General features: G+C 36.4%; 1 protein-coding gene across 1 annotated transcript in view; it reads right to left on the minus strand.

The window, feature by feature from the left end:
• LOC149076248 (sushi, von Willebrand factor type A, EGF and pentraxin domain-containing protein 1-like) overlaps nt 1–13,919 on the minus strand; it is a 194,894-nt gene that overhangs the window by 60,241 nt on the left and 120,734 nt on the right. The window contains exon 2 of the mRNA XM_089243819.1: nt 2,805–2,993. Coding sequence (XP_089099945.1) covers nt 2,805–2,993 — 189 coding nt within the window. The remainder of the gene's footprint in view (nt 1–2,804; nt 2,994–13,919) is intronic.

The raw sequence follows: 13,919 nt of genomic DNA on the forward strand, positions 1-13,919 counted from the left end.
TCAAAGACTATTTGAGGAATTTGTGGATCGAATGTATGAGTTCCGATGATAAAGAAACTACAAAAATTGGTGCCTTGAAGAAACCTGACATTCGCCTAGAATGCCAGTGGGTACATGAGGCGTGGAATTCCGTTTCCGCCGAAATTAATCATTTGATCATTTTTGTCGCACCACGGTTATTTTCTGCACACGAGGGCTAATTAGACCGGGACCTCGGCTACCGCGTCCCCCGCCGAAATTATCATCCGATCTTTCAAAAAGTGTGGCATCAGCAATGCAATGGACGGAACTGAAGATGATATCCTCTTTGAAAGTGACAATGGCGATGAGACAGCCCAGATGAAGATAAAAACGAAGATGCCGCACCCCCTGTGATGATCTGATGGATTACAATGAGCTTGGAGACTCAGAAGAAACGAATTAAAAAGTTTGAATCATTTTCTATTGTAAATTTCCGCAAGCTATTCATTTAACATGAAAAAACATAAGAATTTTTTTTTCTCTAAAATGCACAGATTTTTTGGAGTCGGCATATACACGGGTTTTCAATTTATTGCGGTTTTGGTGGTCCTGAAGTAGAGGGGGGGGGGTCGGCTTATACATGAGTATATACAGTAAATTGATTCCACTATTCGATCTATTTTTTTCTTCTGCCATAAGAGAGAAATGCAGGAATATATGTTGAATTTCTATTATCGTTTTAATCTTGTACAGTCAGAGATTTATGGTAAAAAAATAATTTTCACTTCAAAAAAAAATAAATTATGTAATTTACAGAATATTTTATGTGACTATCATTTTGGGAAACAACTTAGTTCCAGGTTGAATCATTGTGATCCAGTAGAGAATTTGAACTTCTCTGAAGACTTCCACAGTGTATTCGTGATGAGAAAATTCCGTTCAAGAAATGTGTATAGAAATATGAAAATTTTTGTCGGCTTTCATTGCTGTTGTGGGTAAACATAGTTCCGAGATATAGAGCCGTGATTCAGTGGAATATAAACTTCCACGAAGACTTTGACTGATGGTTTCATGGTTGGTTTGATCATTTTGATCACACCACGGTCATTTTCTGCACACGAGAGCTAATTTGAACAGAATCTACAATTTATTACCGATTCCGAAAGGCAACCGGTTGTTTTTATACTTAAGGAGAAGTTGTGTTGCTACGCTAACTCCTCGATGTGTGCGCTAATCCCTGCGGTAGAAATCTTTGTCTGTGGCCATGTCACCGTTTCTATTGTATCCCTGTCAGAAAAGTTTCTGACAAGAACGATCGAGTATCCGACTCACGACACCTCAAAGCATCCCTTGGTACTTAAGTTGAGTATCTTATCGACCTGGGCTACTGCGCCCAGGAGGATGGTTGGAAATTGAAATTCCACTGTACCTATGATACCCGGAACAATCTCCTAATCGTAATATCAGTAGTGGGAACCCCCCCCCCGTTCCCCCACCCCCGTCTCTACTAAAATTTAATGTGTTAGAATTTTTTTTATCCCAAATGATACCGTGACAGAAGTGCTACGTCATTTTCTCATGAGAAATTCCACATTAAGAGGGGAAAAAAATATTTATGTATATCCACATGGGGCTATCTTCAAGAGCAACTTTGTAATCATGAGCAATGTCCAAGCACGAACATGAGCATGATCAGTACCATGTAATGAATGAACCTTCCAATATTGTGAGATTGAGCCCACGTATATTCTGAGACATTTAGCAAGAATTAAAACTACTCGAATTTTCATCATAAGAACGATGTGCTCTATTCGGTAAGCTCATTATTTAGGATGGTACATGACTGAATTTTAATTTTAATAGTTTTTCTTAACCACGTAGGAGGCAACCTGGCCAATCAAGGGCTCCGACTTCAGTTGGACCTTAAGTGGGCTAATTAGATTGAGAAATATCAATCTCTGGGACCTGGGATTTAATCTAGAGGGGCCCCCTCTACAAACAACGATACGACCCAAGACAACGTATATTTTTCTCATGCTTTGAAGTGAAAATAATCATAATAGTAATTGAAATAATCATATTCATCTTTTCATCGTACATGTAGGTTTTTCTGTATATGTTAAGGTAAATGTGACAAATATCGGTTATTATGCATAGTAACTAATCGTCTTGGTAAGTTTGATAAATGTATCTGTATCACTTTCCCCGTCGAATGTGCATAATACCCACAGCTAAATTTGTTAAATACTGAAAACATTATCACATTCACCGGCGATTATGCAAAACCATGTGTCGTTGGCAAGTTTGATACTGCATAATACTCTAGTGTCACTTGGATATTATGTATAATCACCGGTAAAAGTGATTCATTTAGGGAAATTTATCAAATTTACCAACGGTGCTTGGATACTGTACATAATTACCTGTGAAAGTGGTAAATCTAGGGAAATTTATCAAACTTACAAAAATGATCGACGATTATACATAATAACCAGTTGTGATGTATAATAACCGAATTTATCACATTTTCCGTAACATACTATATATTTAGTGAAATAAGCATACCGAGTGCCATACAGTCCAGGGAATATTATCAGGGATGATGGACTACGCACTATTTGAACATTATCTAATATACGTTCGAGCATAATGGCTGAATTCCCATATGCACTCTCCGTAATGTGATTCGGCTTCTATGTTGTGGGCCTCTGGCTTTCCGTAGATGCCAGGCGAGTGTCTAGTCTAGTACACTCACCCGAATGAATTTCCGCGTGTATTATCGTTGTTGTTATTAAACTTCATTGATGAACATTCAGCAAATGATAGCACTAAGCGATCCTTACCTGGCCTTATGCAAGACCATCCGCAGAGCCCGTCGCACAAACAGCGTTTTCTGGAGCTGATGCAGTCGGCATCGGATGTGCATTTCCTGAGGCACTGTCGACCTCGGGCTGCTGCTTCCTCTCTGTTCCGCAAACATCCTTCCGGGTCGACTGGCTGAGGGTCGATCTCGTAATCTGGAATATAGAGCTCTGTACATTAATGTAGTATCCGTCCTATTTCAATATTCAAGACAAAATAAACACTGTATATATATATATATATTCAAAATCGCATGCAATATACTATTATTATTAATTAGAACTATTTGCCTCTTTGCAATAAACTAATGCTATTGGATTTATTCTCGGTAGATTTTCGTGAAGTTTTAAATATTCAACATCAAACTGACGTCGAGACTGAACATCAATCAATACAATCTATTTGCATAATAAATTTTGCCAAGTTACTGTTTCGAATGTATGTGATTTCGGAAGTTATTTCAAAGTTGAATTCTTTGTCGTAAGATACTTACTACAAAGTACATGGGTGAAACCAGGCATTTAGCAACGAGCCCAGAAGAAATATCAGGCTAATTAGAAAGTGGTAGATGATTTTACATCTACGCGGGTGCATTGTGGAATGACTAGGCTTCTTCGGTCAGATTATTGACTTATTCTACGACATTTATATAATATAATAACGAAAGACATCCTAAAAAATTTTAAGTAATTAATTTAATAATAAATTATATACTTGTTTACTGGTTATGTGCATATCGGCACCTACCCAATGTATCTAAATCTTGTTCAAGCTTAATAAATGGTTAGCTTCTCCGGAGGCACCTCAGTTCCCTGGGACAATGTGCTAACATGACCGAGTGTGACAGGGCCCGGGTGTCTATCGGTTTCTATCACTATCGCACTATGAAATCCAAATTACTGAGTAGAGATAGAGCTTTGTATTGTTTGATGATATTTACCGGCAGGTTTTTTACTAGTTCATAGTTTGCAAAATTCACTTTATAATATTTCACATCCATATATGGTACGCTAATGCTATTGGTTAACCACATAAGTTGTTTTACCTCAATAACGAATCATCGGCATAAAGTGTTATAAACATTTCGACAGAAATTTCAGCAAAACATTTTCTGTACCAAAAGAATCACCCTTCGTGAGAAAACTTATTCGCAGACCTCATTCAAATATTCCAGTTCCTTCAATTGTTATGAATTCTTAAACTATTTACGAATTTTTATGGGACACCATGGATAATACGCGAGTTTTTTGATATTTTTCATGTATACAGTAGTTGACGCTCGTCAGTAATGACCCCCCCCCCCCCACCCCATCCGTCAAAATGGATGTTATATTCGAAGGTTGTAATATGGAAAGGAAAACATATAGGTTATTCGTTACATGAAAACCTATGGAATTTTTCCTACCGGTCGTTGTAATGCCGTAGTCGGTATAACGAGAGAGTGCCGACTGTATTCACCACTTCTTGTTCGATGAACAAGTAATTTCGTCACCATCACAATTAACGTGATGTTTTCTTGCATTTCCACGGATAACACGAAATATAAATCAAAGATCCGGATTCCACTTGTTTACGCGCGATCATGTTCTGCAGAATACGATATTTCCAGGTGGACATAATCACACCAGATATATCCTCGAAAGATGGATACGAACGCTTGATATATGGCGGGCGGTTATTCATCGAATAATGTTTCGTTGAATATTCAATTAAGCGGCACAATTTCCGTTCGGTCTCGAGGAAAGAGCAACTGCTACTAAATGATAACGAAATGAGTTTCCTTCTAACTACAAATCGTATTTGATCGGCAATCATGGCGTTCTGTTCATCGCCATTCGTTGCCGTTAATTAATGATATCTCTTCACTCTCTCTCTTTCTCGTAGAGATTTATTGTAGCTCTTTCTCAGAACTTCATGAAGAGTGATTGGCTGGCCAAGGATCTTGTTCTGTGAATAACCGGGGGATGGGCGCGATAAACCATTTGCAACAGCCGGGATATACGCTAAATGCCATTCTTCCGAGAAACACGTGGATGTTATCGGATGATTTGTCCTCTCTTATATGAATTTCTCAATTAATTTCAAGAATCCGTCCAATAAATTACGATTATGAACAATTCAGTTCGCGCATGATCTGATTATTCTAGCAAGAATTTTTAAAAAATCCAAAATTTAAGCTATTTTAATCTTTTTTTTTCCGTGTGTTTGCTCGAAGTGAAATATTAAACCAATTACTCTTACAGCACCTTCGGCAGCACTTTTAAGAAATTTGGGGAGTGGAGTTTTTCTTTTACAAACTGTTTTTATCATTATTATTTTCTCACGGAAGTGTTTTCTATGTTTTTATAAAGCGCCTGATCATTTTGCAGTCATTTATTTTCTTAACTAGACGTTTAAATTGGAAGTTAAGTGAACCTAAGCGAGCTTTGTTTTCATGTGTGTGATTGATTAAGATTTTTCCTCTTCTTTTTTCGGAAAAAAGTTTCTAATTTGAGCTTGTTATTATTTATTTGATGCTAGAGAAATATATATATAGATATATTTTTATTTTTGACCTTATTTAGTCATTTCAAACTTTTAAAACAAAAATTAGGAGAACAATATTTTCAAGTGTCAGTATAAGTTGATATTGTCTAATACAGACGTGTTCATTTTATTAATTTTCTGCTGCGGTAACAAAATTTCTGGTGCTTTTCCTATGCTTATTTCTGACCACGTCGGTGTTCCCTAAATTTTTTTTACACTCTGTGGACCAGTGAAACAGTTTTCGGACTGGTGCGAATTAACGAAACAATTTACGGATGAGCAAAATAATAAATAAATAAAAATAATTTGTGGACCGGCAGAAATTTAATATGCAAAATAATTTGCGGATCGGCAGAAATTTAATATGCAAAATAATTTGCGGACCGGCAGAAATTTAATATGCAAAATAATTTGCGGACCCTAAAAAATCCACATTAAAAACAATTTTTGGACAGGCAAAGAATAAACAAGTGAGAAAAATAATTGACGGACTCAAAAGAATAAATAAATAGGAAAAATAATTTTGAGTCGCGAAAATTTTTTTAAGAAACAAAATGCGGAACAGCGAAAAATTGAGAAATTATTTGCGGACCAGCAACAAAAATTAGACAAATAACTGAAGGACCAGGAAAAACATTTGAGAAGCAACAAACGCATCAGAAAAATATAGATAGATAGATAGAACCGCTCACAACCCCGGACTGATGCAAATCACCTTACTTCCGTTTCCTCAAAAGAGGCAACAGCAAGATATAGGTAAATACAGTAAAAAATTTGCACACAGATCAAAAAATTAATGTTAAAAAAATTTGTGAACCGGCGGAAATTTGAGGAATATATTTTGGGCCAATAAAAAATAAATTGGTGAGATAATTTATGGAGCTTAAAAGTGAATAAATAGGGAGGGCAATTTGCAGACCGCAGACGGAGTTTTATTTTTTACAGCTGAAATTATGGAATTTCAATCATTGTGAAAAATTATTAAATATATTATTTTTTATTATGACTGCATAGATTGAGCGATATTTCTTGGTGATCGGCAGAAAATTCCCCCGGACCGGTACTAATTCCCCATGATCCAAATACAGCATGATACTTAATTAGTATTTTAATTAGTATTGCATTTCTTAGAATCCTAAGCATTTTTCATGATCTTGATTTCGGAGACGTGTTATTTTTATTTATAAAAACAATATCCTGAAGAATCTGTCATCGAACTTAACGGGCGCGTTAGCCCAGGTCGATGTCGCACCAACCCGATCTAATTATACCTCGTGTGCGGAAAATGACCGTGGTGTGACAAAAATGATCAAATGATGGTCGAATTTAACCGTGTATCTTTCAAACATTGATTGATCAAATTGCAATTTCGACTATACGGAATTATTTCTCAGCATACTGTATAACAGGATTTTCTGGAAAATATGCATTTGTACAATGCGTAAATATTTGTAAAGTCAGGTGAGAGTAAAATTTTCCCCCGCATCCCCTCCAATGCTATGTTTATTCCCAGAAATTCGGTATTTTTGTACACGGTTTTTGAATTCTTGAAAAATCCGAAAACTTCGCGAGTTACCCGTGAAACTTTGGCACCTTACCAAGTTGTCTAACAGTTCGATAACTATCGCTCTGATAATATAACAAGCATCATCGATCATTTTGTCGCAGCACGGTCATCTTATACATATGAACATTAATTAGAGCGGAATCAACAGTTTCCAGCTGATTCCAAATGACTTTCCTCTCATGTGATTTCTGCCGTAGTAATTAGTCATATTCTTGTTCTTATGCTGTCGTTGATTGGAAGTAGTACCTCTGTTCAGAACGGTTCTGATCAGCAAAACGCTGGTTTCGAACTAATTAAATTTCACACTAGCCATTTGGACGTTAGGTTGACGCCTAATAGACCTGCGCTGCTACGTACTGTGTCACAGCGCTGAACAAGCTGTGTTTTCTGTTTTGTTTTTCCCATTAGCGTTTGTCAGTATTGTAATTCTGGAAGGGCTAGAATTTTTTTTATATAATGTCACTTTTTTCGCTTATAAAAATACTTATAATAGATTCTAAAAAGGATTTTTATACTGTTATACAAATAATACAAATACAAATACAACGACACAACAGGCAAAATGCCCAACGAGGTGGCTGATAAAAAGATGTCCCTTATACATTTATTTTTATGTGTACCATAATTTGAGGTGTGCATAATCCTTGGAGATTACACGTTAAAAAATCTATTTCTTAGCACCGTCATGTAACATCTGCAGCTTTTTTTCCCCTGTGAGGTTGGAACGGCAATTAAATATTTTTGAAAAATTGATTCGTATAAAGTATTTTTTTTAATGTATATATGATAGGCTAATCCAAAACTCCGACTTTTTACCATAAGACATGATGAAACCAAGCTACTTGAGTAAAAAATTTCTAATTTTCTAACTGGCTTGACACTTAAACTGCTAAAGTAGTTAGAGATATTCTTTTTCTACTGTGTAAGAGGAATTTTATTTTCCGCAACAGTTTCGAATCTAATTTTTTCGTGGAAAATGAATGATACTCAAACGCAGGCTGCATGGATCGATTGGAATCAAAAGGGGAGGGGAGGTGCTGCATACTGTTGTCATGATCGCAATTTCCACTTTAAAGTATTCATTCTAAAAATCTAAAATCCCATTTCAAATATTAATTTAAAGTTAACATGTTCATTAACATCTTCCTACATTCTTTCCCACGCTGAGAATTGCAGCGCATTCATTTCATTTATATTAGATATAACTTGCTGGGATCCGTCAACAACATTGACGCCAATGTATGAAAGCATAATCATGACATAGAAGTCGTCACGCCATAACATACTTGTTTTTCAAAATATCTCTGGCATTAGAAAAGATGCGACGTTTCATCTTATGAATCATTGCTATGCCACGATCCGGATTTTACCAGTTGAAATCCAAAACACCTTCTCCTTTTCATTCTTTGGTTTCTTAATATGTGATGAGTGCAAAAGCACCTTATTAGCCAATCACATTAGTTGTTCATGCGAACAAAGAAAACTGAAACTAAAGTAATTCTGATTTTGCCTGTTGAGACAGACAGAGCTCACCAAGTTTTCTAGCAGAGAACACGCTCGTTCTCGTGAGTTCAATGAGGGTGTAGTCCTTAGTGTTGAAGTGCTAGGCACTTCGGGTGCTTTTGGGAAGATGTGTCTTTAATTTCTTAAAGCGCTAAAATGCGCTCAGTGCGTGGAGTGAGATGAGGTGCCGTCAAAGAGGGATACCTCGGTGAATGGCGTAAAAGGCCATCGCTCCAGGTGGTGTCTGGTGAGTGATTAATATTTTCTTTTTATATATATTGTCTGTGAGGGTGAGTGAGATAATAATGTTGATACATAATAATATAATATGAAAAGTTAAGAATAAAATTTATGCGGCACAACTATTATCTTGAGTACGTTTTTGAGCAATGTCGATATATCTAAACTTAATATGATCGCGTTTATCACGGCGCGCGACACTGTACAGACAAACCTGTCAAAGAGTAGAGAAATAGTAACAGGGGAAAAGAAACACGCCTAATACTCGTATGTTGTACGTCATTTTAAGAATTTCATCTCAAGAACGCGTGATATTCGTTGCCCTTGAGTGATTTGTTAAGATCCCCCACCCATGAGTACTGGCGCCATGAGATATTTCATTCACGAACCGAGCAATGCGCACTAGACGAAAGTCAAACTTGTGAGGCCTCAATAGATTCATAAATGGAGCTTATGTTGCGTCTCTTTTATTTTGCATAGGGAGGATGCATGGCGCTGCAGTCGAAACCAGGTTTTGCATAGGAATGGGGGGGGGGGGGGTAAGGAAAGCAAAAAGCATGGTGAAAGCAAGCAAAAGTCAAAGCAAGTAAGCCTATGTAGACACACCCTATCGGTTAAATGTGTATGGCTTTATAAGAAGCCTGAAAATATATCAAACTAATTAGAAAGAGCTAGATACTACCTATTAGAGAAAAAGAAGTCGACACGTTCATTATACTGTAAAAACTGTAAACAACCTTTCCATTTTTTAATATTTCATTGTTTTTAATGCAATTTTCTACATGCAGATTAGACGTGGCTGCGGACGATGCGATATTTCCTTCTCCAATTGGAGAAATTCGCATCTGCGTATTATATATAGAAAATCATGGTAATTTCCTTCCTTCCAATTTCATGGGGACGGACCTATATCCTAAGCAACTTCAATTCGGTAAATGGCTAACGCTTTTCTATGTTGATAGAATGTTTAGCTACTTTTTTCATACAACTAACGGTGAGAATTATTATGAACCTAATGTATCAAGCGTTAATAATACATATCATCAGAAGATGTTGAGCCATGTAAACGTAACACGCGTTATCGAAGTTTGTTTGCCATTAAATTCGTGTAATGGTTAATTTACAAAATAAAATTACTCAAAATGCATTGGACTAGTTGGTTTGTGATTTTTCCAATATTATTCCCAAGAGAAAGAGAATAAAATATCGTCAGAGATATCGGTGGTTCAATATTTAAAATCAATACGTGGATGTTTTCGAATTCGGGGGTTGCTCCTGATCATTGGAGGTTTAAATCACGTTCTGTTTATTCATGGAAAGTCAATAAGAAAATTGCTGATACTTTGAAATTCATATCGCGCTTGTTTTCAAAAATCAGATATAGATCATTTGTAGGGTTTCTTCTTTTCAATTTAATATTGCATCATTAACTATTGATTTATCTCCTGTATATTGTAGAATTTATGGGGGGAAACCCTTTTGTTTGTTGACGGAATATTTGCAAGAAACGAGACAACGTTTTATACGAAAAGTACAGTAATCACGTTGCAAAAAAAGAAACAAGCTGAATTTAGCTGACTTGGTATTATTTTATTTTTGTTGAAAGTACTCTGTATTCAACGACTAGAAACGAGTTTTGTGTTTCGTATTTGTTCACAAAACCTGAGAATCTATAATTTATTATGTATGCTGTTTCAATATCGTCCCGTTCCAAGAGTTTGTTCTCCCTCTTTCTCTCACTCTCTCTCTCTGACTCTCGTTAGGGGATTATTCGGGAGAAAATCTTTAAATCAAACGCCCATATTTCAAAATCCCGTTTCGAGTCTTTTGGAACGCTGTTTGAGAAGCCATTAGATGTGCGAAGTAATCTCAAAATTTATATTCCCTTACGTTCCACTGCCGAGTTAACTCTAAAGAGCGGAGGGCATCAGCCCATTCATTATACCTCTGTTGCTTTAAGAGGATTCCCATAAGATTACCCAAATTTCAAATAAAAGGCAGTTTGCAGTATAATTGGAAACTTGCGAAATTAAACGTAAGTTCTATATTGTTGTTTTCATCATTTATAGAATAATTAACAATTCCGCGTTTAGATTATAAAATCGACATTTTTTTCGAAGAAATGCTTGTTGCTATGTTAAACAAGGAATGAATATTAATTTTATTCTTACACACACACACACACACACACACACACACACACACACACACAGTTGATTTTAAATAATACAAAAGAGAATAATACATGTTTTTGATGAATACCGAAAATTTTGGAATCATGATACAATGATGCCAGACTGAAAACGCGGACATAAATTTGCAGTTTTCTTCCCACGAAAGTAGTTTTCTCTATTACAGAGCTTGCTGAATTAAAACAACATCGAATACTTAATTATCCTGTGCTTGTTTGCAACAAGTCGGGAGCGTCTTCAAGAGAAACAACAAAATTGTCTCGTACATTGTGAAGTATTAACATTAGTCATCATAAATTTGCATCATACAACGCAGACTTTTTTGAATATTTATATTTATAGGTACGATATTTGGGATAAGGTACAATGTTATTCAATACAGGTTGAAAATGTGAAAAAAAAATTGGGATTGATATAATTTAATCCCTATACGAACAGATTTTTAGGGACAAATTTGGACGATGTGCAGTTGAAATATCAGCAATATGTCTCAGGTACTAGTATCTTCGTTAACATTTAGATAATAATGGGGGGGGGGGGAAAGATGAGAGAAAAGAAGGTTTCCCTTCCCCCCCCCCCCCCAAATTACATTTTTTTCTCTCTCGACAAACTGTAGCGATGGAAAAGAATCTACTTCCTTCCAACTAAGACCGGGTTCACACTGGACCATTACAACAACAATACGACCTGCGAAAGTAAAGGGTCCCCGCGCCATTGAAAATATTTTTCCGCCTAAATTTTCCTCAATTTTTTTTTCTCTAAAATTTCACTCAATTTGGTTATTGGCAGTTTTCATTTCAAATACTTTAAACGGAGGCGATGGGGAGTTGCTCTAGACCAACTTAAACAGGATTGGAGCATGGGCAAATGAGTGGAGCATGACGTTTAACGTTGATAAGTGCATGGTCGCTCATTTTCGTTCGAACAACCCACGGTTCTCTTACGAGTTAAATGGTGTCACTGTACCGGATGAAACTAGGGTCATCGATTCGGGAATTCTCATTGACGAGCGGCTTTGGTTTTCTGAACATTGTTCAGCGGTGGTCAAAAAAGCGAATGGAATGCTTAGTCTTATTTTCAAAAAGGTCTCTTCGCGTTCTCCTAAAGTAACTCTTCGTTTTTTCGAGGCTTTGTTCGTCCTGGACTGGAGTATGCTGTGGGGTTTTGGAGACTATACCTGCAGAGGGACATAGACTTGGTTGAATGGGTGCAGAGAAGGGATACGCGTGTCCTTATTAGCACACGGGGCTTGAGTTATGAAGAGAGACTTCATTTTTTGAATATGTTTACATTGGATGAATGCAGCTGTCGAGGAGATATGATCGAAGTGTTCAAGATTTTCAATGGGATGGATAGGATCGATCATGAACTTTTAGTACACCGCCAATCGACTGTTTTTACAAGGGGACACCAGTATCGATTGGTGAGGGACAATGCAAGGTTGTGGTGTCGCAGGGAATTTTGCTCTAATAGGGTTGTTAATAAATGGAATAGCTTACCCCCGGAGGTTGTAAATTGTAACACAATTGACACGTTTAAAAAGAAATACGATAAACATGTTGGGGTAAATTGAGAAGCTATCCATACTTAGAATAAGACAACCATAAGTATTCTTTATGGGCATTGTATAATATTTTATCATGTGTATATATTGTTTATAATTTTTGTTTATTTCAATTTTAATTGGGTTGCTGTATTTTCGAAACATGGGACATCCATATTTTTATGGGCATCTTTTTCTCAGCCACCTCGTTGGGCATTTTGCCTGTTGTGGCGTTGTATTTGTATAAACGTTGAAAAGGCAGTGTTTACAAAAGTAAGTAGTCACAGAGGGACTCAAGATATTTTCAAGCTCGGAGCCCCACCCCCCCCGAACTCATTAAGATGCGCCTATTTGGATGAATATTTTTTGCGGAAATTTCGGAACCCACAATAGAGTTTGACACCGAATCCGGAAATAACTACCATTCACCCGTCGGAACATTCATATTTTTATTAACTTCTATTCATCAAGGCCTTACGTTCGGCTTGATTTCAAGGGCCACATTTGGCCCGTGAGCCGTGAGTTGAGCATATGTGATCTAAAATGTATCTTCCAGCTACTCTAGTACAAGATATATCACCCTTATACTTTACGGTTATTAATATTCGTTTTTCTCTCGTATGTTTCAGGGAATCTAACATGTCTTGAGGTAAATTCAATTTCTCCGCAACGATAGATACCAACTCAAAATGTTACCTTCGTGTAATTTAAGGAACTGGTTATATTTCTTCTCACGTGTAACACTTTGTTTTCCCAACATATAAGAGATCCCCATTCGCTTCTTCCAATTTACATTCTTATGTAACTGGATGCGGGTAGGAGCTCCCTGTCTCTATTCAAATAGCCCTGTTTATTCAGATTTGCTGTTATGTCGGATTTAAAAACTGTTGAACATGCACACGATACATGTGTTAGAAGTATAATCAAGTGAGCGTCTAAAACAGTTCAAAAAATTCGCAGAAATGGACATAATTTGAGAACTGTAATGCATGCCACATAAAAATTCTTCTTAAGAAAATACTTTTTTTCAGGTAAGAGGTTTCTGGAAATCTTTGATGGAGAATTTTTCACATGGGTACATTTTATCTATATCTCGAATTTCTATTGCCTCACTTTTACCATTTCTTCATGTCGTCTACATAAAACTTTCCATACACAATATTTCCTCCACTAAGATGTCTTTTGTTATTATTTATGTGCGTACCCAGTATTCTACGAGAATCACAAATTATTTTCGTCTATGAATTATTGAAATATTAAGAAGCATCTGATATGTAAGTCTTGCTCATAACAATGAAAGTTTAGTTACAATTAGTCAAAGAGCAAGGGAAAAAAATGCTTTACGCTCTCTTGTTAGAAATGAATCAGCAAAGTAATGAGGGAAAACAGTCTCGGTTTTCGAATTTATTTTGTGCCTATACGAATAAAAATAAATCTCTGAAACAGCCACATCCTGTTCTTTAGAAAAATGATCTTTTCCAACTAATTACATCACTGTTTAAAATGTGTTTCTCACTTCATCAAT

Source organism: Pholcus phalangioides, unplaced genomic scaffold, assembly GCF_987345545.1.
Source record: "Pholcus phalangioides strain wild (caught in Gottingen) unplaced genomic scaffold, Ppha-v1.0 ptg000015l_1, whole genome shotgun sequence".
NCBI lineage: Eukaryota > Metazoa > Arthropoda > Arachnida > Araneae > Pholcidae > Pholcus > Pholcus phalangioides.